Source organism: Takifugu flavidus, chromosome 16, assembly GCF_003711565.1.
Source record: "Takifugu flavidus isolate HTHZ2018 chromosome 16, ASM371156v2, whole genome shotgun sequence".
Classification (NCBI taxonomy): domain Eukaryota; kingdom Metazoa; phylum Chordata; class Actinopteri; order Tetraodontiformes; family Tetraodontidae; genus Takifugu; species Takifugu flavidus.
Genome location: NC_079535.1, coordinates 9,158,441 through 9,182,891, shown reverse-complemented (window position 1 = coordinate 9,182,891; position 24,451 = coordinate 9,158,441). Strand labels below are relative to the sequence as shown.

The 24,451-nt window shown below is 47.4% G+C and overlaps 1 protein-coding gene and 1 long non-coding RNA gene across 2 annotated transcripts in view; one reads left to right on the top strand and one right to left on the bottom strand.

Annotated features, from left to right (window-relative positions):
• The window catches only part of LOC130540101 (latent-transforming growth factor beta-binding protein 1-like), a 66,103-nt gene extending 54,552 nt beyond the window's left edge, over positions 1-11,551 (bottom strand). Inside the window, 2 exon segments of the mRNA XM_057059003.1 lie at positions 8,267-8,340; positions 10,713-11,551. Of these exon segments, the coding sequence (XP_056914983.1) occupies positions 8,267-8,340; positions 10,713-11,137 (499 nt within the window). The 5' untranslated portion in view covers positions 11,138-11,551.
• On the top strand, positions 11,172-13,037 carry LOC130540102 (uncharacterized). The gene is made up of 3 exons (XR_008954310.1): positions 11,172-11,312; positions 12,337-12,416; positions 12,514-13,037. It is a non-coding gene; the product is annotated as an uncharacterized LOC130540102 (long non-coding RNA).
• Positions 13,038-24,451: the final 11,414 nt, after the last annotated feature.

The window sequence follows — 24,451 nt, the reverse complement described above, 5'->3', positions numbered from 1 at the left end:
CCGCTAATCTTGGCAGCGGACAGTCTTGGCGGTCGACGAGGGCCCCCACTGGTAGCGAACGACGTGCTACCTGCTGCACGTTTCCTGTTGTCGCTCTACAGCGCTGGCCATTGGATCAAATTGTGTTTGACTCGAGTGAAAAGAGGCCAGACCAAACCAGCGCGAGCGCCAAACTAAAGTGAGAAGGCCGCCATATTTCCACACATGTTCCCCGACTCTGGTTTAGTGTTTTAGGTCGGAATGTCCGCTAATTGAAAGTCGGCAGCATTAGCCGTCATCAGCTTGTGGTACGAGGAAAAACCAACAAATTGGAGATTGAATGTCACACAATCACTGCTCTCTTATGCTTTGTGGTGGGGCTAATTTTGTTTTAACCATATAATTCTTTTGAGCCTCAGAAGAGAAAAGCAATCTCACTTTTTGATGAAGTATACACATTTACAGAAATGCGGTTGTTGGATTTGTGTAACTCTGAATGTGATTCGAATTTTCCATCATGGGATAAATTTTTTTTTTAAAAACTCGCCTGAGGTCTGTTTGGCGAGGGCTGAAACACAACAGCTAACTAAAGCGCAGGCTGGCGTCCTGCCACCGTCTCGTCCGGAGTCTGTTTAACCTCAACGTTTAGGTAGACGCGGGGAGATCAAAAGAAAAAGCCACCGTCTCCGGTGACATCCTGCCGGGGGAAGGACCTGGTAATGTGTGAAACTGAATTCTTCAAATAAACTGTGTGAGTCCAAATAAGAAACAGAACCGGGCAGAAAAAGGGACCTAAAAGCCGGAGCTTCACGGCCAGTTTCCAGTGGGTTATGCGTGACGTGTTACCCGTTTTCAGCAAAAAATTGACGCCAGACAAGCATGTCGCCTGTGCTGACAATAGACAGGACGGTTCAGTGACATGAAGCCCGTTGCGTGGCCGGGCTGTATGCTGTCAGTGCCTGTCTGTGTTGTCCCTGAGTCCTGCCTCTGGGTTGTCGAGCGCATTGTCACAGTAATTGCTGTCATGCAGATTTGTCTTGCACATCATTAAAACTAATTGCCTCGCATTCCATCCATTTCAAAAATATGTGCAGCAATTATTACTTCGCAAGGGTAATAAAATGAGAATCCATCCGAAATGAAAGAGGAGAAACGGCAAACATTCCTGGCATTACCGCTCCAACCTTAATTATGACCGAAAACAGAATTGCCAAGTTTGGGGAGATTGTGTCCAGACCCAGTCATCTGAAAAGAGGAGACGGTTTAGACTGATGTTGGCAGCTTTGAACCTTCCAAACAAACACGATGATCCAGATGAACCAGCAATAAATCACACCATTAATATGGAGGCCTTCATCATCTGGGTGTGCAGAGCTCTGGCAAACTCTATAAGGAAGGTTTAAGCCCCCCCTGAGCTGGATTTGTGGTGGTTTGCTGACCCCGCACGGAGCCTGACGTAACCAGTTATGCCAGTAACATACACACTGCCGCATTTACTGTATACCCGGGCGCTGTTGTGTTGGTGTGCTCCGCCACAGCTCTGCTGACTCAGCAACATTCAGCCCATGTTTGTGGAGATGTCTTTCCATGGGTTGAGGCTATCTGGCAGTATATGTAATACTTTAATGAACCGTCATTAAAGTGTCCGTGTTTGCAGACTTATTTGATCGCTCTCTCTCGAATCTATCCAAAGGTCCCGGAGAAAGAATCAGAAATGCGCAGGACGTAGTAATATATGTAGTAACATCTCAAAAGGGACATATGAACCTATAAATAGAGGACCCAGTCAAATCCAAGCATTACAGTTAAAGTTCAGGGTTGGATTTCAGGTAATCACAGTAATTCTCCACTTAAGCTAAAGCCATGCTCTTTCCTTACCAAGGTAAGTATTGCTCATGTTTCCACCAGCGGGCTGCCGTCGCCTGTTATGAGCTTAGGTTTGCATTATATCGAGGGAAAATTACATTTGCGCCCCCTCCCATCCAGCCCCTGCACTGAACTGTCATTTCCAACCCAGGGCTCATTTCCATCCCATTACAACCCACCAGAGATTCGCCTTCCCCTCTTTCTGACTCAGAGTAACACAAGCCATCAAATCTTTACAGTGCTTTCTTTCAGCCAGGTGCCATTTGAAACCAATATCCGACCTGACTCATAATAAGCATGAAGAAATATCTCTGCGGAGGTCAAAGTGCCAATTCCTTTCAGAAAGTAATATCGCTAATGAGAACGTAATCGGAATCATTTTTCTTGTACTGATTGATTCACAGCGGACTGACTTCATTATATCCCATTATGAGGCGTAGAAGGTGGGAGCTTCTCCGGAGATGAGAAATTAGTAGATTTTCAGTAAAAGGCTTGACGAAAGTCCTTTTCAGCCCTCGTGAGAGAGACAGGAAGTTGAAAACCCTGGCTGTAAACCATTTTTGCAGCAACCTGACTGCAGCGCTGTGCAGCAGCTTCCCAAATGTACTTCAGTTGTGATCAAACTCTTGAATGCTCACATTAAACTTCGCATTTGCTTTGAGGGCTGCAAATGGGGAGCAACATGGACAATTATAAAAACTCCCAAGACTGTAAATGAAGTCTGTTAAACCTCCTGTGATGACAGCCGGAGCCTCTCTTCAGGAGCAACCACAGACCCTGACAGATTTCATGAAATAGGTCAAGTGTTTAAGATTGTGGGAGGCAGCTGGGAACGGACCAGCAATTCTCTGAAGAACTAAGAATTGGACTATTGAGCAGTTAATACAATTGCCTTTCAAAGCAAATCATTTCAAGTGAGTGTTAATCTTGTTACAGCATGTGATCTCCACATGGTTGCTGGTGCCAGCGCTATCATTTTATGCTAACTGTTTTGCCTACAGCCAAGATGTTTTTTTTAGTAGGCCCAGGCAAAAAAAAAAGGTGACTATGGCAAATATGTTGTTTTCTGTCTAGAAAATGTTGCATTTTATTGTCTTGACCCTCCAAATGTCTGCTGGCAGATTTTCTTCACTTATAGCTGACCCATGATGCCATGTGCATGACTTTTAGCTAGGAGACGCATGCTGTCCCACCTCACACTTCCACATTAAGCATCTAATGAGCCACATGCTAGGGTTCTCTGTGGAGGACGTGTGGACCTGAGGGCGTAGGCCGGCAACTTGTAAATCTGGCTCTGTGAGAGTGTTGTTCACCGAAAAAGCCACAGTCTTCATCCTCCTGAGGGATCACATCTCAACAGCTTCCATATGGTCTTTAAGCAGGAGGGTGCAATGATATATGGCCCGCTACGCGCTACCAACACTGTGGCCTCGCTAAACAAGTCGAATGACTGTCGGAGAGGGGCTGCGTGCAGTTAATGTTGCTTTATAAGTGTCAATCAGGCCCCAACTTGCATTTTACACTGACTACTGAGAGACCTGCCAGAGCCTGGGAGCTTTTTCACATCAGGTAAGGAGCAAAGGTGCGATAGAAGCATACTTTTAGACTTTACGAGGCCAAGTTTGCACTCTTAATATTTATTATTTATGTTTAAGAACAGCTTGAACGGACAAATAAACAACAAAACAGAGATTCCAAGGGTCCAGACAGTGAGTATTACCTTGAACTCAGCACACTTTAGTCCATGGTAGCAATTAGAAAAACATGTGGTGGAAGGGCCCAAAACAGGACTCAATTGTAACCTACAAGCACCCAGACCAGCTGGAGAGGTGAAATACTGAGAACGAGCTGTCCGACATACATGTTAATGATGGGTCTGGGGGATGATGAGGTGTGTATTGATTATAGGGTCTGTCTAATGGGCCATAACTCTCTGTGGGGCAAGACTGAGTGCTGCGCAACCCTCGCAGATCCACATCCACACGCATCTATAAACCCGAGGAAAGCTCTGCGGCTGTCTGTGCAGCAATAATGTCACCGGCGTCAGCAGAAACGCCAGGATTTCTCAAAACCTCCAGTTGTCATAAAAAGAGAAAAGGCTGATTAGGAGGTTTGGTGGTGTTTGGTGTCCTTTTTTCATGGGAAACAAGCTCCTTCTCAAATGTTCCTGCTCCCCTGCTGCAGAACGACGTACCCCTGCTCAGCATGACTCGTGGATGGAGTCGATTTTCTCAAGCACATTGACTCATCCTTCAGCGGAAAAACGAATGCATGTATCGCTATTGGTATCGTGGGATCTCGGGCAATATCTCGCTACATGCATGTGCTTCGGTTGGACTGTGAACTCTACTTGCGTGTTGTACTGTATACGCTTTGATTACATGCATATGCCATAATGGAGTGCAGCTCCAACAGTTGTAACGTGTAATAAATCTTTTGATTCTGCCTGGATGCTCAAAAATGAAGACACATTTATACATCTGCAATTTTCAAGCTCTGCGTTTCTTTCTTTTTTTCCAGTTCGGTGGAAAAAGCCTGGTATGGTACCTTTCAAAATATACATGCCCGCGTTAGTTTGTGACAAAACGTACCAACAAAAAGCAGCTCGTATCCATTGAAAATGGTGAAGCTACTGTAGTGTTTTAGGTCAACAAATATCAACACATGTGTATTTGCCAGCTGTTTCACACATGTTGTGGCAGCAAATAAGAGCAATAAATTAATTACATCAGCATTAAATCCTAAGAGTAACTACAGAAAACACTGATCAGCCACATCATTCAAACCACATGCGTGATATCACATCGGCCCATCTCGTGCTATCAAAACAGCTGTGGTAGTTCTGAACACATTGTGGGGTAGAAATTGTCAAGTGAGGGGGCAAAACACCACTCATTTGTCCAAATGGATGTTATATGTTAGTCTGAATACCACAAATCCATTAAATCTATACGGTTAAAGCAGACAGCAGAACTCAGGAAAAGTTCCCCAACCAAGTGGCTCTCTGAAATGTCAGTTTTCTCTGGGTTCAACTGGGACTCTGTGTGGCACAGCCGGCCAAGAACGCTGGAAGGCACTCAAAAAGTAATAAAGTCCCACTGCCCGTCACCGGTTGCTCTGGGGAATGAAATCAACTTCACCCCACCACGCGAATGATAGCATCTTTCATCTGCAACCACTTTGACAGAAACAGGTATAGATCCAGGACTGTCTTTGAACCATCGTGCCACATGGACTGCAGACTTTGGCCAAAATATTGGGAGGATCTAGCGTGATGAATGAATTTCCCTGCTGGATCTAAAAGCCTGTCGTTTAGGGAACAACTCACTTTCAACATAAATGGAGCTTTTCTCCGTGCAGCAGGGAGGTTTCCCCAGTGTTATCCAGTCTGAAAACATCAGCACTGTGTGTGGTATAGCACATTATTAATCCAAACAAGCCCTGTCGACTTAAGAAGCCAGAGCTGCACAACACAGCGCAGAGTGCTATATGAACACGCAATATTATCACAAGGTCACAGGATTGAATGAGTGCCAGTGTGTTGCCTGGTCGGTGCTCTAAATCCATCCTCGTCACCTTTCAAAGAATCCATTAATAGCCAGATATGGCTGAAAAACGTATCTAAAGATACAAAAGAAACGAGCCAGCACAGGTATCCCCACTGGGTTTTATTCATTTATTTTTTCCAAGATACCAAAAAGAGAAAAGAGCACTGTAAAATATTGAATTAATGGTTAATGTATTTATCCTAAAACTTGTCAACAGTTTAATTTTTCACCCTAATTCGCCTGCTAAGAGGCTTTCAGTTATATAAACAGGCTCCCGTGTCTGTCTCCAGCACAAACAGTAAACCTTTATTCGACTTGGTCTTTTCCCCTTTTCAGTGATTACCATTACCAAGTGCCCAAAATTCCCATGCCATGTCACTTTTTGTGAGTGATGATGTGGTGCTGAAGAATTCCGAGGTGCTACTGGATAAAATTCAAGTTTGAGACTCCGAGCTGACCATTGGGATTATGGGACACGTCAGAAAAGAATGATAAAAAACTAAATTTTGGTCATTAGACAACTAAAAGCTCTAAATCTTGTTGAAGTTGCAGTACTGAAAATATTCCGTCCATCCTCTGTTAGCCACTGGGGGAATTGGGGCGCCGGACCCTATCCGAACAATCGCCGAGGCAGGAATGTGCATGAATCTGGCATCGAGCTTTGGTATGAATACAAATCCAGATCCAGGATTTGGAGGTTTTTCAAACCTGGGTGCAAAGTTGTATAGCCCAGGTGGGTTCTGATCCGTCTACTTTTTTAATTTTCCTTTTAAAGATTCCTTTATCGCTTACAGCGACGCAGCTGTCTTTTATTATAAATCAGACTGGAAGACTACCGTGGAACTGTGACCGGGTAAGGCGTCACTGTGGCCCCCACTTTATCCTCACAACAATGCTGGTACACAGATGTGACTCCCCATATGGCGTGGAATTAGCATGTGGCCCGAGAGCAAAAAACGTCTCACGCATTTACTTCACAGCCACAATTAATCAAAGGTTGGTTCAGTAAAACCTCTGAAGGAGGCGGAGGGAAATACACATGAGAGCGCTCTATCACGTGAGCGTGGCTATTCGCAGCAAATTAAATCACTTTAATGCACACGTACGTCAGCTCCACATCCATCCTGAAGGGGGAAGAAAAAGGCACATTCAGTGTCGGTCGTGCCAGAACATGGGCAGGTCCAAGTCATTGGAGAGCCAGACAACGATCCCCAACTGGGCCCACGGAGACCCAGACATAGCTCATTTCATAAACACATTTCTAAAAACATGTAGGCGCACTCCCTGGACAACAAGTGATCCAATTCCTGTCATATATTTGCTGTGAGCTCAACCCATTTGAACAAGGAGGCATTGTTACCGAGCCATAACACCAGACACCGGACCCAGTCTTCGCGGATGAAGCTTGCAGCTGACACTTTTTAAAATCAGCCATTACTTCAATCCTTACGGAAGGAATTTTCTATACCCAGCTTGTCCGCAGCACATTTTATTTATGCTCCCACTCAACCGGTTTGGTACTTTGTTTTCCCCCCACTGTGAATGTGTTTTTTCATGCTGCCATCTCCGACCAGAGCCAGGGATGGAATGAAGAGAGCCTGAGCCTTATTTCCCCCTACGGAGGACCACGTGGGGGGTTCCAGTCTCCGCTCGGGTCTAGGGCCTTTGTGTTGGCACCTTGCCTGCCATAGGGTTTCGCTCAGCTGATGAGAGCGTAGCCCCCAGCCGCACCTGGGTCAGGGCCAAGATGTAAAAGGGTCCAGATGGTTGGAGAGACCCCTGGCCCACTCGGACACTGGCTCGTTTACCACAGCCAACTTGGACTGGGTCTGGTACGTTCGGGCAGATTGAAGTTATTTACTTTTTGCTCTGTGTTCGGGGTAATTTACACCTCGGTAAGTGCATCCTTAACTGGGACTTGAGAGAAAAAATGAAAAGAGGCTTCGCACCAGGCAGGAGGGAAGTAGATCTAATTAGGAGGCTGCTGGGGCAAATCAGCTCGTTGTGTAATCGACTGGCTGAAATGTGTGTTAACAGTTAACTCTGTGTGTCTGTGAGCATGTGTGTGTGTGTGCGTGTGTGCGTGTGGCCGTGTGAGAGAGAGAGAGAGGGAGAAAGGAGGAGGATGGTTAGCGTGGTGAAAAGGGGGAAAAGACAGACACTTGTAAAACTCAAAGATGACTTGCTCTTTCTAACCTGTTATTTGCTAACAATTGAGGTCACAAATGTGAAAATTGCAACCATGCATGCCGCGGCAGCTGGGGGCGATCCCCGACTACGCCGCTCAGAAGATCGTCCCGATGAGACCCAACGGCCTTAATAGTAACAATTTAAAATTACATTTAAATACTGGTTCACAGCCGGTGGCCAATTAAGCATTCACAGCTGGTGTCTCCTGTTCCACTTTTAATTAACTGGCAGTTAGAATGTCAAATCCTCCTGCGGTCCAGTAAAAGAGAAATGGCCCCACCCATAATTAGGGGCTTGTGTCAAAAAAGGGAGCCAAGTGCTAAGTGGTGGTAATTTCCAAGACATGCGAAGAAAAAGGCAGACGAATGGCGCGAGATGAGCTATAAGGAAAACATTCATTGGCCATTTCAGTTTGATGGGATCGTCATTACAAGTCATTTACAGTGTTATTTTTCAGTCTGAGCATGTAGGAAGGTAAAGCTGTCTGCTGTCTGCACAGTTTAAACTCTGATACACATCAGAAAAGTAATTGTGCTTGCATGGGTTACAATTATGTGGGACATCGGGTTGCAAGGAGTGGAAACTTGTCTTTGTAGGTGGATAGGTGGCTATTTGTGCAGATTACATAGATTTTAATGTTTTATTACACAAGGTGTGTCAGGATGGGTTTTTTTTTAACTTACGTTTTATGCAGCGATTGGTTCCTGGTGCCAAAGCCCAGCCTGAGCAGCACTGCTGACCTCCACAGACATTGGGTCTGGATAAAAAGGAACACAGCAAAAATGAGACACTGATAACTCTTTTTTTAAAATCCAGTGTGCAATAACAGGGTGAGAGAAAGAATGGAAGGCCTCAAACTTTTGCATGACAGACTGATCTGGTTCCAGACGCTGTCGTAGTGTCGGATCACTCTGATGTGGCTGGCCCATTGATATGAGCACCTTGGAGATTTCACTATAATTGCATTTTCCTGGATAAAAAATTCAGGCAAGTCACGAAATTCTATCCGGTCGGGGACTCAACAAGTCCCTCGCTCTGTTATCGGAGAGTCCAGGGTGAATACAGAGTAATCTGAGATTTGGGAGGATTATGAGAGACGCTCGGGACATGAAAAGCACCCTGCATCTTCTGTAAATCACTGAGCAAATGAGAGATGACAAGTTTTAAACAGTGATATCTGAAGTCTTTGCACCCTCTAATCCGCAGCTCGCCGTGCAGGCCAACTTTTTTTTTTCCTTCCAGAGATGGATGAAAAGGCACCAGACCGCAAGAGCGACTTAAGGGCAACAGACGGCGCGCTGGCACGGACCCGTGCCCCATCGTCTCTTTCATGAAATATTACAGTAAGTGCTCGCCTGACTCGCGGCGATTTCGGAGAGATAATGGAATTGACTCGTTGACCCCAGCAGGATTTCTTTCATTTGATGCTGGAAATGTTAGCGAGGCGTCACAGGGATAACGCGCGGTTGTTTGGGCCCTCTGGCGGGATCATCTTAGTCACAAATCAAACAGCTCGGGCCGTGCACGTGCCAAAGACTTCAGTCATCACATTCAGAGTCCATCAAGGGATATGTGTCTGTTATTGAAAACTTTAGACAGCAGCATGAGCAACTTGCCCCGGGTGTTATTATGACACGGTGTTCAAAAACAAGCTGTATTTGAGTTTGAACCCCAAAGTGTGGAGGCTCGGGATTATTTCACCGCCCAGCTATCTGAGTCACCCAGACGTCCCAGACGTCCAACGGGTGCAGGCGACCAGGAATGGGGGCCTGGAGGGGGGAGCAGACTGAGTCACTGTGAGGGTAAATCAGTGCAACGAGTGCTACCAGCACCCTCAAGATGACTGAGCCTTCTGAGGGGAAATGTGGTGAAAAACTCATGAAAAACACATCTGATTCATCCAACGCATGATTCAGCCGACGGTAATTAATCAAATCAACGTGAAGGCGATTCCAGCTAACTGCTCCCGTAGAGCAGAGTGACACCTGTTCCGCTTTGAAAGCAAAAAAAGAGAAAAACAAAACAAAAACACTGTTCAGGACAAGACGTTCTGCTCCCGGGTTCGAGCAGACATTTGTCTCGTGTCGCAACGAAGCACGTTCAGGCGGATGTCAGTGTGTCTTTTTTATGTGTTGACAGATGGAAAAATGTTGCCCTGGAGACGGGTCGTCCCGATGCCCTCCTCTATTTCCCATTTTCCCATATTTGCCTATTGTTTCGTGCTGCGGGAGGTGTTGGTTTTCACTGCACTCGGAGCTGTTTGAGCTGAGAAGTTTGAAACGTGAAAGTGAACCGCAGCTTCAGCCAAGTGAGCGCACAGCATGTCTCCAGATGGCGAACCCATCGAGTCCTCCTCCTGCTTGTAAACCGGTCCCCGTATAAATAATATCATTCTGAAAGCCAAGAGGCACTGTTATGACAGAAAAGAGATATATCATCCTTATTTCGGTATCAGTGACCCAAGATGAGTCACTCAGATCCATCTTTTGATTAATATGTAAAACACTTGAAGAGTGAGGGAAGTATGGAAACAATCCCTTGACTGTTTGGAGTTTTTTTTCCTTTCTTTCTTTAAAGAAACTTTTAAAAATAGGGATTTGCAGCAATGGGGGACCAGTGGAGAAACAGGTGTTTCTGATCACTATAACCTAAATTACAAATGTTCTCCAGCCAAGACTCTGCGAGGGCCACTACAGGACTTGGCCACAGGCGAAGTGCACAGATCTTGGGCATATTAACCGTTCTCTGCACCCTCTCTCTTTACAGATCAGTGTAGCTGAAGCAGTGGTGAAGGGGAAAGACTGGATTGATCCCAAATCACTTCATTCCAACTGCTTATTTTATTAATAATCCCTTCAATCTTCATGTTGAGAATAACAAAATACTCCCCAAAATTTCAGATTGCAGTTTTATTTATACTTTTCTCTATGTTTGTTTGTTGTTTTTTTGTGTGTTATGTCATGTCTTAAAGAGAGCTTCTGTTGAAGTGGGCCACCATCAATTTACAGTCAACCACTGTGTACAGTAAAATAGGTCACACACATTCTTCTGGAATGTTTAATGGCTTAAACAGCCTGATGGGCCAAAACATGTTTGTAGCAGACTGGATTGTACATGTGTCTCTCTTACCCCGCCAGTCTCCGTGCGCTGGGCCTGCTGTTCTGCCTGCGGGTCACTTTGGTTCGGTGCTGCTGGCTGACCGGGTGCCTGGCGGTGCGCGGCGCGCTGCCCCGCGGCGCCGAGACCGGATCCTCCCGGGAGGCGCCCGCCGGACGCGCCGGCGCTGCTGCGGATGTGTGCCTGCCCTCCCGCTGCGACGACGCGCCCCTGGGGAGGCGGACCGGAATCCCAGAGTGGCTGGAACCAGGAGAACTTTCACCTGATCGCCCCACCGAGTGACCTTGACTCCCGTCCCGAGACTGCGGCTCCCCAGTTGTCCGGTCTGCTCCCGCACCTCCTTTCCTCCCACCACCTGTTGTGTCTTTTTGACTGTCACTAATTTGCACGAGTGCAACAGTCAACAGTATTAAAATAAAGCGTCCTGAACGGTCCATTTTGACGTGTATTTGGGAAAAAAAGGAGGGGGGACCACGGCGGAATGCGCAGAGTGCGTAACGATTTTATTTTTAAACGGAAGAAATCTAAAACGATCCAGCACAAAGCTACACGAGTTCAGCAAGAAGACATCCTCTCCATTGAATGAAATTGATACCTCTTCATAATGCCAAGGTATGAATTTACGCAAAAAATATGTGCAGCTTCCCTCTCAGCACTTTGAACTGAAGTAACTAAGCTCTTCTTCGTTGTGCACGACTCCCGTTACTTCTGATGAGCTATTAATCCATCTGCTTAAGTTTAAACGAGGCGCAAAGAGAGCAGCGCGGTGGCTCCGGCGCTGCTAAAGCTCCTCTCACATACTCCAAGTGAGAGAGTTTGAATCGTGCTCCCATGAATATCACCACCTCCTTGGATCTGAAGTCACCGGGAGTTTTTTTTTTTTTTTTTTTTTTTGGAGGGATTGCATGCGCTTTGCAAGAAGAAACTCCCCCTTTGTCGACTGTGTTGTTGCTTCACTCAGTGCACCGCACGGTCCATGTGCCCACACGCACATGCGTTGCCAAGTTCATGCTACCGTGTCTCCTCCTGTGACCGACGCTGCTGCCGCATGAACAACAACATCCAGCTCGAGTTAAATGCAGAGGCTGCAGATCGAGACAAATGCGTCTGTAGCCAACAAGCTCGTGTTTATAACAGCATGTCAGTTTATTCCTGCACCACCAAAACCCTTCAGCACGAACCCAACTCCAAACTTTTGGAAAAACTGGTTTAAGTTATATAACATCCCATTCATCTCCCTCTCTCATCCGTGCTGTATCATCACTTTCCCCCCCGAACGTGTGGAAATAGCCCATTTCTTTTCTCCCATAAGATCTTGGACAACCCAAAAAGAGTTGGCTCACTTCTCGGATTCAGCCCGCAACGATGCGCGGCTCCCTTTTATGAGTGGTCCCGGGGCACTATTACCACTAACAGGACTTAATTCCAGGACGTGCAGTAGCAGAGAGGAAGACCACCAGTCTGCTTGTTCAGAAGATCCACAAACCTTCAGCAAGCCTTTGGCTTTTATCCTCTTCTTTGAATAACTCATGTCACGCTTCACTGATGATTAGAGCTTATGCTGCAGTAATTAATGGGAGAAGAATGTTGCATTTGTCAAATCCGACAGCTTCACTCCACCCTGCTGGTGTCATAGATCATGGCCGATAGCCCCCAGCATCCTTGAAGGGGACCCGGACACGCACGGACAAATCCTGCCTTCTCTGAGACCAGCAGGTCAGATTTCTCCAGCTTGGACTCTGAATCTCTCATTTCCATTTCCATTTTTTTGTGTGAATGTTCTGAATTTTACGTCTCATTGTGTCAACTCAAGGAAAGTTCCAAAACCAAAATATGAGACCTCCAGACCTCATGATGCTGTATCCAGGATGAAACCGATCCGCTCAGGACCGCACCGGTGTCGGCTCCACGGCAGCCGAGACAGACGGGGAAGTTGGGGGGAACCGCTGGACGCCAGAGCCGACCTGGACCCGTCGCCATCTCCGGCGAAGCCGCACAGACGTGACCACAAAGCAGAGCTTCGGCGAGCAGAAAAGCAAAGAACGCTCAGGTGCCCATTATGTAGTTTTAACCCAGGGTTTGATTGGTCAACTTAGTAGAAAAAAACAACCTAAACAACTGGGGCAGATGGATATTGCTCCTGTACTGCAGCCCACCACCAGAGGGCCAAGTTATCCATCAATTTAAGCTTTTTAATCAATATTTTTGACTTTTTTTACCCTTTTTACATCTGAGTTAATTGCAGCTTTTGTCAAAACAAGTAAAGACATCAATTCAATGCAAAATAAATCTGTGTACATGTTCAGGTGGAAATAAAACAATCATCTTAATACAGTATCCATATAAACAACACATCTCCTCCTCAACACATCTCCTCCTCTCCAAACTGCCATCAGCAGAAGGGTGTCCCCCCCACCCCCGTATAGAGACTGTTTAAATAAAGATGAATCGCATTATAAACATCAGATGATCAAAACACTGATCGCAGCGTTGCTTAATTAGGCCGTGGAACACAGCTGAAGATGGAATTGAGTTCCTCGCTTTTAAGTAGTGAGTTACTGCTCCCTGGGGTTGGGTTGGGTTGGAAGAGTTCGGCCAGCTTACAAGAAAATATCAAATAATCAGTTAAATTAATTGTGGAAACATTGCACACAGCTGTCCACCACGTTGCGCTCCCCCATAAACTCTCCATAAAAAAACAGAAAAATGATGGATTTCACATCTTTGAGAACGAGAACTCATTGGAAGCTCGTCACCAATAAAGCAGCGACTGCATGCGCGCGCATACATAAAATATCAAAAATACACACGCAGGAGGGCTTTTTACGGCGCGCCGCAGCACCTGCAGGGGTCAAAAGGGGCCGGTTATGAGTGGCTGAAGATCTGTGGAGCCGCTCGATCCGTTATGAAAGCAACTGTAACGTGGCCCAATTTGATACAATTTGCAGCATCTGGGGGAACTTTAGAATAAATACCAGGAGGATGTCTCTGGCTTTGACCAATGTTCTGCACAAAGAGCCCTTTCAAAGCTCTGGCATGACAACCGAGCCACTCCTATCAGCTTTCAGACACAGAGGAGAAGCATAACTGCGTTACGCCGCGCACTTTGTGCGGCCCATCTGACAAATAAGATTAGAGTCCACAAACAATGTGCAGGCCATGGGCACGGATTCCTCTCAGGGACAGGACGATATTTTTAGAGTGTAAAGTCAGGAGAAATGCGGAGGCTGCCGGACACAAACTCTTTCACCTGCCAGAGAAACGGATTTGCATCGCTTGCATCCTGCCTTGTCAACGCTGAGCGAGTGAGTCAGGGTTCAAGTGTTCCCATTAGAAAGCCAAACCGTGTCATTAGTGCCAGAATGTGGCGCTCTCATTATGAGCGAGCGTCGACGGCGTATTCTTAGTCTCGCCTGCAGAATTTCAAGTGACCCATGTGAATCGGCCCCTGTGATGACTTTCAATGGATAGAACCAACAAGGCGCGTCAATCTCGTCGTTAGCTACCTTTTGCTTTTCGTATCGAAGCCCTCGGCTCTCCTCGCTCTTTGCCCAGAAGCGTATAATACTGACATTGTACCGACTGAATGGCACTGAGGACCTGGGGGAGAAAACGTGGAACGAAGGGGGATTATTTGGTAGAGAGCTGCCAATTATGGGCTTTAATAATAATAGCATTTTTTTAGCGGATGTGACAGCTTTCCTTACAGCCGACGTCTACTGAGACGTACGTTTAACAGCCGTGCGGCAACAAGAGGAAACAGATGAAGGTAGCGGAGGATGAGTGGAACGTGCTCAGGACGAGCAGACCCTTTAAAACCATAACATATGTGCAACACTTTTACTGCGCTGTCACTTTAGTGCAGAAAAGAAATCACCATCTGTCAACATCAGGCCTTTTAAAATGGTGAAGCGATCCAGAAACCTGCTAAAGGACGGCAAACGTGTCACCAAACTGGATATACACCCGTCCTACAGTACTTAGCTGCTGATTTATTGGCTCAGTCCTGATGGATGTGAGTCATGAACACAAAAGCATAAATCAACCTGGCATCAGCTCTCTGAGAGATCCAAAGGAAACTGTAACAAAGATTAAGATCTTTCATACGTATATTTCTTTTCAGCTTCGGTACTGAACCACCAACTTAAAAATGTCACATAAAAGTACAGAAACAGATGGAACTACCGGTTAGTTACCCTAGCAGGAGCCTTGGGCTGATTAAGGAACCACATCAAGCGTCTCTGCTTCACGTTGGGTTCTCCCTATGGAAATATTTGCAATATTACCTGCAAGGTCCCAGATATCGGAAGGGACAGTTTTGTCCACTGTTGGCAGCCGTACAAGCGCAAATTACCGCTTGGACTCTGTGAAGAGCTTTTGTTGGTTTTGGCTTTGATACAGAAATAATTACAGATCATATAATACAGCACATCCTGTTATTTGGAGGTATCATAGCAGCAGAGAAACCCACTGGATGCCAACTGCATCAAATGAAGTCAAACCTCACACAGAAAGCAATTCTGGAAAAACAAAACAGACCAAATTTATCTTCCTGTGTTTTTCTCTTGGACTGCGGGGTGGTGATATTAACAGCGTGGTTCTGTTTTTGCCTGGTGTGGGTTCATTTTGCGGGGCCCGGAATGACGACGGGGGCATTTTCTGTGCAGCAGGGACCCGGCTGCATTCAGCCAGGGGTAAGTGAACTCCCCAGAGGAGTTGGAGCTGCGAATAACTTTCCTCTCTGAAGAAAACGGTGCTTCCTAAGATAGAAGAGGAATTTTCTTTTTGCTAAAAAGGACAGAGGCAGATGGTGCCCTCCTGCTCCCATCTCAGGGCCAAATATGCAACTCATAAAACACCAAGTCTTGGGCCGTGTTAAGCTCTAATAGAGGAGACATCCCAGGCACTAATGTCAAAATAATAAAACTAACAAACCCTAAATGTTCTTCTAGACAGAACCAGGGAGGTTTAAAGAACTATGCGAGCGTATACACCTCGATTCTCTACTGAAACTCTTCAGTTTAGCTTTAATTTGCGATGCGTCTGACCTTTAAAAGCTTCTCATGAACAATGCACACAGTGATGTCATGGCGCTGCACATTTGATGCCACTGGAGTGGATTCAAAGGGCGGATCCCGCTGGCAGCCAATTAAGGCCCAGTTATTTGCCATAACCTAAAATCACGGCGAACAATCACATGAAATGAACCAAGGGCAGATTTACACTGGCAGCAGAGCGTGGCGTGAACGTCGCGGCCCTCTCCATGTGCCTCCTTGTTACTCCTCAGTGTTCGGTCCCGGTGTTTTCTTTGGCTCCTTGAACAATCGACAAAAAGAAAAAGCGGGAGGGAGGGTTGAATGTGTGCAATAGATCACGCAGACTTTTCACTCGGAGCTTTCTTCCACTGTCTCCCCGAGTTTCTATCCCCTCCCTTTCAATGTTCCTGGCCCCTCATCTTTGATTCAGCGTGCCTCTCAGACGGCCGGTCCGGCCCCTGCGAGGTCTCCTTCGCTTTGTCGTCTTGGCTGCAACGCGGCAACAAAGTCCCGGGGACCAGCTCCTCTGTCGTGCACCCCCCAGAGCCTGATCGATGGCTGCGCTCCGCCCCGCCTCAGCCACCGTTGTTTCAGTACGGAAAATCAAGATCATTTTCCACATTATCCGTCCTAGCAGGAGGATAGGAATGGATATCTGCTCCGTTTTACCCACAAACCACCACGGCAGGGAGAATCGCTCCGAGCAGACATCACAGAGCCGTTCATCACGGTTGCACTGACGCAGAGACGCTATTAGAGGGGGCTTCCACATGAGGGCGAGGACAAGTTTAGTTCATTCATGGGGGGAGGCATTATTATTGTGCATCCCAGTTTTCAACATTCCTTTTTTATAACCGATTCTTCAGCCATTCTTATAAAAGTGCTGTTGTTTTTGAAGCAGGACCTGTAAAAGCCATTTGGGCTTCGGTACAAAGCGTTAATAGTCTGCTCACTGAACTCTGTAATTACTTCCAGAGGCTCCTATTTCACCACCAAGAAGCTCCCAACAAATCAGTGCAGAAAAATGCCCAAAGCACAATAAACGCTTGCAATGAATCTAACATTGTTATTGTAATATTTTCCCGGGCGCACAGTTTAGGGACCTCTGCTCATTATATAGAGGCTGCGTTTCTTCCCCGGATTAGAGCTGCGATAGACAATCTGGCGGTGAAAAATCTTTCCCTGCCGGCCCTCGGCGGCCTGACCACACGCAGGATGTAGGAACAGATTTACCCGTTAGTCAGTTTGTTTTGATATCGGTCTGCTGAGTAATGCAGGTGAAGGTCAGTTTACCTTCGCTGCTGGGAATGGATGAGACGCCGCGCGCTGCCGGCTGATTCACCGATGACACGTGCCTTCCAGCCTCGCGGCTTGACAGCACATCAGTTTGATTCGGCGCTGCTGTTAATTGCTAACCGCCTCCTCCCTCCTGCACCACGAGTAGTATTCAGCCTCCTGTAATGCTCAGATCTGATGGCGGCTGGTCGGGCCTCATGCTCGGTTAGCTGTGAGCAGAGGATCATGTGCTTTCTCTTCTGCAACCGTTCGCTGAATGAAAAATCTTCTTCTCTGCCCCCAATTAACAGTGAAGGTCGAGCGCCAGAAAGTTATGATGCGATTTAACCCCCCGCGTGAGCTCAATTTGAACTGAATAGCTTTATTAAGCATGATAAATTTGTTATTTTTCAATCCATTAAACCTTTTTCCCATAGTCCATTTAGTCAGGACGGACCTTTGGCCCTCGCCTAACCTATGTTGCTTTTACCGCCGGCGCGCTTCAAGGCAAACGGGGGATGAGGCGACAATTAGCTGAGATGACTTCAAAGTGCTTTGTGCCACAGCCTTTCACTAATTACCAGTCACCAGAGCTGGGTGGGGATCCCTCCAGCGCAGAGGGTCAATAGGGGAACACCAACAGCGGCACGAAACAAAGACCAAACTTCAGCTCCGCCGGCGCGGCGGCCGTCAATGAAACCTTGTTACGGTGAAGAGGTCCGTGGGACGAGAGCGGAGGGAGGAGCAGGCTTGTGAGGCTCGGGGAGGAAGCCTTTTTGACTGCGCTGACCTGTCTGTTACAGCCCCCCCGGGCTGAAAGACACCGGGACCTCTGGCAGATGTTTGGGAAAGCCACTCTATTCATACGGAACGTCTTTGAACCGCGTCACGTCAGAGCCACAGAGATGGATGACACACTCATTCACGGTCAGACGTCCAGTAGATCTCATGTGAGTTGGAGTTTTCAGAAGGAGAGATCCATCTCACGGCTTTTAGGGATCCGTCTCTCTAAAATCACGCCCCGAGGGAGCCAGGTTATAGAAAGTGGCGTTGCGCAACACCCCTGTGAAAGGCCGCGCCACATTTTCAGCTTTGTGCAGTGTTCTCGCACGCAGACAGACGCACACGCGCGTGCAGGCAAACATTATTGGACGAGTTCATAATGGAGTGTGAAGTCATGGCGTGGCCGCGAGGTCTCGGTGAGGCGACACGGAACCGCCGTGTCCTCTTGCTCTCCCGAGCTGCAGCGCTGGGGTTTGGATCGCCCTGGGGCTGGGATGACAAACCGACAATAATCAGCCGCGGAGCTAATGAAATCGCCCTCGCCGACACGATTTTTCCAAAATAAAGCCGAAGAAATTAAAACACAGACGAAAAGCGTGGAGCCGATCCTGCCTTTTGTTAACATTCCAGCTCAGCGTAACGTAAAAAAAGTGTTTATGTGACTCCATCCCGGTCTGTCGGTACGGCTGAGTTTTACACTCGGGCCGCTCCGTGGGGAGCAGGAAGAGAGGCCCCGTGTGTCCAGGGCCTCGTCTCCTGAGCGGCACTAAGCACTCAGCAGGCTTCAAGGCCGAACGTTCATTAGGGAGCCAAGTTTTAACAAGCCCGCAGACAGACATGCTGCTAAACTGCCTCGAGTGCCAAAGGAGGTGAGTTTGCTCATCCTGCTGAGCCTCGTGACTTCACATGGCATCATGAGCAACAGCGGTGACCCAGTGGTCGCCTACTGCACGCCACGTCAGGGCGCTGCAGCGAAAGAACGACTAAATACAGCGGGAGGGAACCTCGGGGACTGGAATTTCATTGTTCGTGCGCAGCAGATGAATGCTAACAGCCCAGCAAAGGGAGGGAAAACCTGCAGCTCAATGATGGATCCTACCTTTTTATCTGGAAATAAACATCGCATTTTCTAAACCCTGACAATCTGTGTTAAAATTGGATCTAAAAAGGCTACTTGGGTGGCATTTTCTTAAAAATATGCTCACTTCCTCTCCTGCCAAGGCTCAAGAAGATCGATGCCAGTTTCTCCAGTGATGCAAGGCGGCAGCCAAAAGTCAGTTATAGCTTAGCCTAGCACAAAACCTAGCATTGGGAATCACCTGCTTTCGATTGAGTCAGAAAATCCTACATTTTATCTACTACTTTAAAGAATATCAAGTTTTGTTGAAGTTGTTTCTTCCTCTAAGCCAACCGGCGTCTTTACTTTCATCCTGCAATGCTTTCCGTTGCCAACTTTATTCCCCTGGATTCTCAACCTTAGACCCTCTATAAGATCTCCATCAGCAGCCGCAGCGCTCTCCCCTTTTCTCCTCTACACTGGAACAGGTTCTCCGTGCTCAGCTGGCGTTTGCGTTCTGTGAGAGAAGTTAGAATCCCAGACACCAACAACACGCAGCATAATATAATATATCATTTAGAAAGCACGAGCATATTGGTTTATCCGTCATTAGGCAGCCAAACGCTTGTTTCTGTTTTCTTTGTGTGATCTCCTCTCCCCACAGTCCAGACTGAGGACGTAAATCAGCGCACAAATAAAAACAATATGACAGCCGGGTAAACAAAATACACAATGACAGACATGGCAATTATCTGGAGCTGTTAACACATTGATAAAATGTCCGGGCTGTGCCAGGGCTGGTTCTCTAATCAGCCACGGGGCCCGTGCGTCCAGCCTCGCATGACTGTTGGTGGATGTCCACTCTGTGTGGGATGTTTATATTGGTTTCAGAGCATATTTTGGCCCCAAATCATGAACATTTTGTATTTCATTTTCAAAAAAAATGTCTGTAAACAGCCTGCTCTGTTTGTTGTGCGAGGACCCATCCAGAACATTGTAGGCTTCCCCCTAAAAACATAGAGCACGATGTTCTACCGCAGCAGAGGCCGATTCTGGAGGCGACGCGACCCCCTGAAGGCCCCTGCTGACGAAAAACCGTTTCCCTCGCCTCCCGATAGTGTGTGATTGCTAATCACCGGCCACGATTGTTAGCAGTGGACCAAAACATCTGCCTGCGAGGGGGTGTTTGCGGCGTGGAGCCGGATTTACTCGCGACATCGCCGCGTGAGTCGCCCCGCTGATGGGTAGCGCTGTACGGGGTCACCCGTGGTGACTCGTTTGTTAGTCAACCGATCAAAAGGCACACATGTTGGAGGCACATCTGGAGGCAACATGGGGGCCGCTCCCAGCGCCATGTCTCCCCGTCCCAAACACCTCTCGGAACTCCTGTTGCGCAATTCTTTGGTGTATCGTTTTACTCGTACAAGAAGCCAGAAAATGAAAAGCTTCCATATACGTGGGAATGAAAACGGAGCGTCTGTGAGGCTCGACAACCCCAACGGTCGTATTTACTTGATGCCTTGTCCTCATGCAACAGCATCGCGCCCGTCCTTCTGGGGCATATTCCTCACTGACGAAATGTTTACTTTACTGCATAAATCTTGCCGTTACATTCTCCAACGACTGCGAGGAGATCACAAATCACAGACGCTGGAAAGCGGGCCGAGCGTGTATTTGCTGGTGGAGCAGTTGGCCCACGGTAGAAGGACGACACGTCGGTCTTCAAAATTACGACCGCAGCTTGGAGAGGACGGGTCCGAAGATTTGTGAGGCCTCAACTACAAAGAAAGTTCAGCACTCGGGGGCCAACGTTAGCATGGCGCTACCAGGGTTGAGCTCCTACAAACAGAATTTTGCCTTATTTTGTGTTTATGTTGCGTTCAATGTGTTTGTTTCACAAACAGGCGTTTTCTTTAGGGTTCTGGGGGATTTGGGAGGTTTTTCTGTGCTGTTCAAGTCTCTGCTTGGGTGATATTATATAAAGAAACAGCAAATAAATTCAAAGAGAACAGGAGTGCAAAACTCACAGCCCACACACAATTTGGAATGTTAATGTCATTTCCTGGAGAACTGATGGCGGGTCAGTAGCACCGTCCGGATTCCTTTGCTCTCTTATCTCGATCATAAGATGTTTCATAGCCAACCGTCTGGTTATTTGCAGCTTTGTGGTCAGGGCCGGGACGTTTTGTAGGCTTGAAGGATAACGTCGGGGGAAAAAATGAAAGGGAAAAACGGGGATGTGTCATCCCAACACCGAGGCTGATTGGATTATAACGATGATGGAATGGCAGAAGATACAATAAATACAAATGTTTTCTACTCTGAACAGTCACCACAGGACCTTCTGTGCGTTTATCCAAGCATAGCCAACAAATCAGCGTCATGTCCTCATCATGGCGGAGAAGAAATATAGTTTTTTTTTTTTTTAATGACCTCATGCAGGAATTTCACATCAACAAAGCCTCCCCCGCTTGGACCTCTACCGTGCTCTGTTCTCGCGTCTGCTGCTAACCAAAGTGCATTCTTTGTTTTGTTAGCTCCGCGTGAGTCTTTGAATGATTGCTTACTGAGGCCACAAGTGAACTCCTCTTGTTTATAGCGTGAAACACTATCTGGGGCCGTCAGATTACTCAAAGAGAATGAGTCATATTTGCTAGAATGTAAACAAGTTTGTGAAGTCACGTCTTGAAGCCGAGAAGATGCGAAAGGTCTTCGCCCTCGCATATTTCACGGGGAGTTAAAAATACGGCCGCGTTCGCACGTTTCCGCCTGATTTTCTCTGTGGGCCGCGTGGTGACCCTCGATGCCGATCCCGCCACGGATCGCGGTTTCAACCAGTCACCATAAAAAGGAAAACATACAGACGGCTCCTTTCATAGCTCACACCCAGAATAAAGCAAACAGTCTTGTCCAGTGCCTGGCTTCTCTCACACCCCCTCCCTTGTACGCAGGCTTTAAAGTCCTCTGAATGGCGTCCTCATCATCCCGTGGGTCGGCTCGCACCCTCGGGCAAAAGGGGACTCGTGCCGCGACCCGCAGCGATCACACAGGAACCAGAGGAGCCAGAGTTGGTTACATCACATCCTGTTCAGGCTGTCGTCCTGCAGCTGCAGGATGCTAATTGTAAAGGGGGGGGACTTGATTTGTGGACTAGTATGTGTTGTCAGGTGTTTCTCATGATACTCGTTGAATCCAACTTCCTCGTGCAGCCGTGACCTTCACGTCGGTGCGCTGCTCAAGCGAAAGCGGTTAAGGCCAGACTATTCTTTCATTTCAAAGGATTTAGGAGGCAACCTGCCATGTTCTGGAAGCAGCAGCCGATGGAAGACAGTTGATCTCTCTGTGAGGGAAGCAACGTCGGGTATTTCCTGACTCAGCCGGGAGTTCCCTGCTGCCGTCCGCCCCGGTTCCAACGCCTCCCCTGACGGTGCGTGTCACAACATCAGGTGTGCCGAGCCTTTCCTTTCTGTCTACCCGAAGAGCTCCGGTCACTTACTTGAGGTGACTCGGATCGTTGCCAGAAGCACCGACATCGGCGACACAAGCATCCGGGAACGCCAAATGCTTTGGCGATCCCGTCACTGGCCGCAGGATTTTCTGCAAACCCACCGGGAGCTTGAATTTCCCTTTTAGAACACACAGAGAGGTGGCACACAAGCCAGCCAGATGTGGCTACTATTGCGGTCGCACAACTGTGGATCCAGTTTGACACATCAGCCCCAAAAGGGAGAAAGCATTAATGAGTCAGTTCCCCGCCGAAATGACAAACACTCGTGGCTTGAAAGATGACTAAAATCAGGATGATGTGTCCCAAACCACAAACCCACTGAGCAGCTCGTACGCAAATACCGGCTGCAGGGCCGCAGATTTCCCCTGGATTATTCAGATTAAGGCCCTGCAGTGATGAAGGTGTGTGAAAGCGCACTGCTGCATCACCTCTGGAGAAGATAATCCGTCAACACAATTAACAACTAACTAGTAAACAACTCTGGCAAAGGGGATTTTTACTAGATTCTTGCGCGTCAGACATAACAGCAGTTGTATCTGATTATTGTTTAATTCTTTTCTGAATGTAATTAAAAAAATGAAAGCAACACTAAAGTTGCTCCAGCTGCGATCCAGTTCTGATCATAATTGGCAAAATGTTTGAGGACGTTTTTCCTTTTCTTCTCCCAGCAGCAAAGGCGAACACGACCCACATCCGAACGCCGTTTTGTGTCTGTGCAGCTCGTCCTGTGAACATTCGCGTTTTTACCGGACGTGTGGAGAGGGGCCAGGGCCCCGCATCGAAACGTCAGGGACAAAAGTTAGGAATACATTCCAAAGACTGGAAAGGAAAATGCTCCGTTCTTGCTCTTTGTAGCTCTTTCTGCTGGTCGTGTCTCCTTGCAGCGCGGGCCCAGTTTCAGTGTTTGGCACCAAAACCTGGCGTTCTTTACAAACTGGCCGGTTCGCAGCGAGAAACCCAAAGTTATTTTCATTGCTGGTCTTCGCCAACCGGACACTGGCACATTTTAAATCCTTCTGGGTGGCAAAATCCAGTTTGAGTCCATCTTTCAGTCCGCAGAGGGAGCGTGTGTGTTAATGACGGCACTTTGGTGCTGACTTCATTAGTCTGAGCCAGCGGCTTTGAAGGCCTGTGTATGGGTTTGATTGGTGGCAGCCAACATGGGAATCAGTCAACACCCATCTTACATCGGCTCAAACTGTCCCCACAAACATTTATGTAACACGTGTGCTTGTTTAATTTCGAATTAACCAGATTCCTTTGTACTTAAATGTGCTGTCTGGATGCTGCCGTCAGGATAAGGGGGATTCCTGGAAGAAGCTGACATTTGATCCAATGGATTTAGACATTTTGAGACTACTTTAAACAGGAAATCATGCGGAATCTCACAGTTTGCAGAAAGATGCACCCAATGTGGCGACAACTGCACGGTCGACATGTGCGGAGGAGGCCCGGCTTTAAGCAGCCTTTAAACAGGAAGTAAAATCCTCCAACTATTCCTGCCTTATTCTCCATGCTAGCAAGCTTGCGGCTCTAATCTGCGGGCCTTTCCCCTCGGCTCTGTGCACGAGCACTTTTTGAGAGCCTGTCCGATTCAGGAATTTATTTTTTTGTCCATCAGCTCACCGCTGCTCAGCATGGGCGTTGAGAACACGGGTCTCCACACTTGAATCACAGAGGACTGGAGCAACGGGGGATTCTGTAAGGAAAAAAAAGAGCCAAAGAACATCAGCAACAGGGGCAATGAAACACAACAACCGTCTTTAATCAGCAGAAATATCCCATATACATTCCTCTGCTGCACACTTGCCAGACTGTTTTCATCAGTCTCATGTGCACTTCTTGCTGACACATTTCAAATAGTGCTTAACCATAATTGGAGCCAATGAAGACCTGGTGAGGCAGAACCTCAAACCATAAAATTCGCTACCACGAAGGTTTCAGAGCTTTTTTTTGTAGCTTTTGTCATTTTGGACTTTACTGAGCTCTTTAAAAAAAAAAAATCTCCTCTTTTATGAAGCTTGAAGCTGGAATCCAATTAGAATCCTCTTAAAAGGATCTTCGATCCAGACCTGCCGCGGCCGCAGTGATG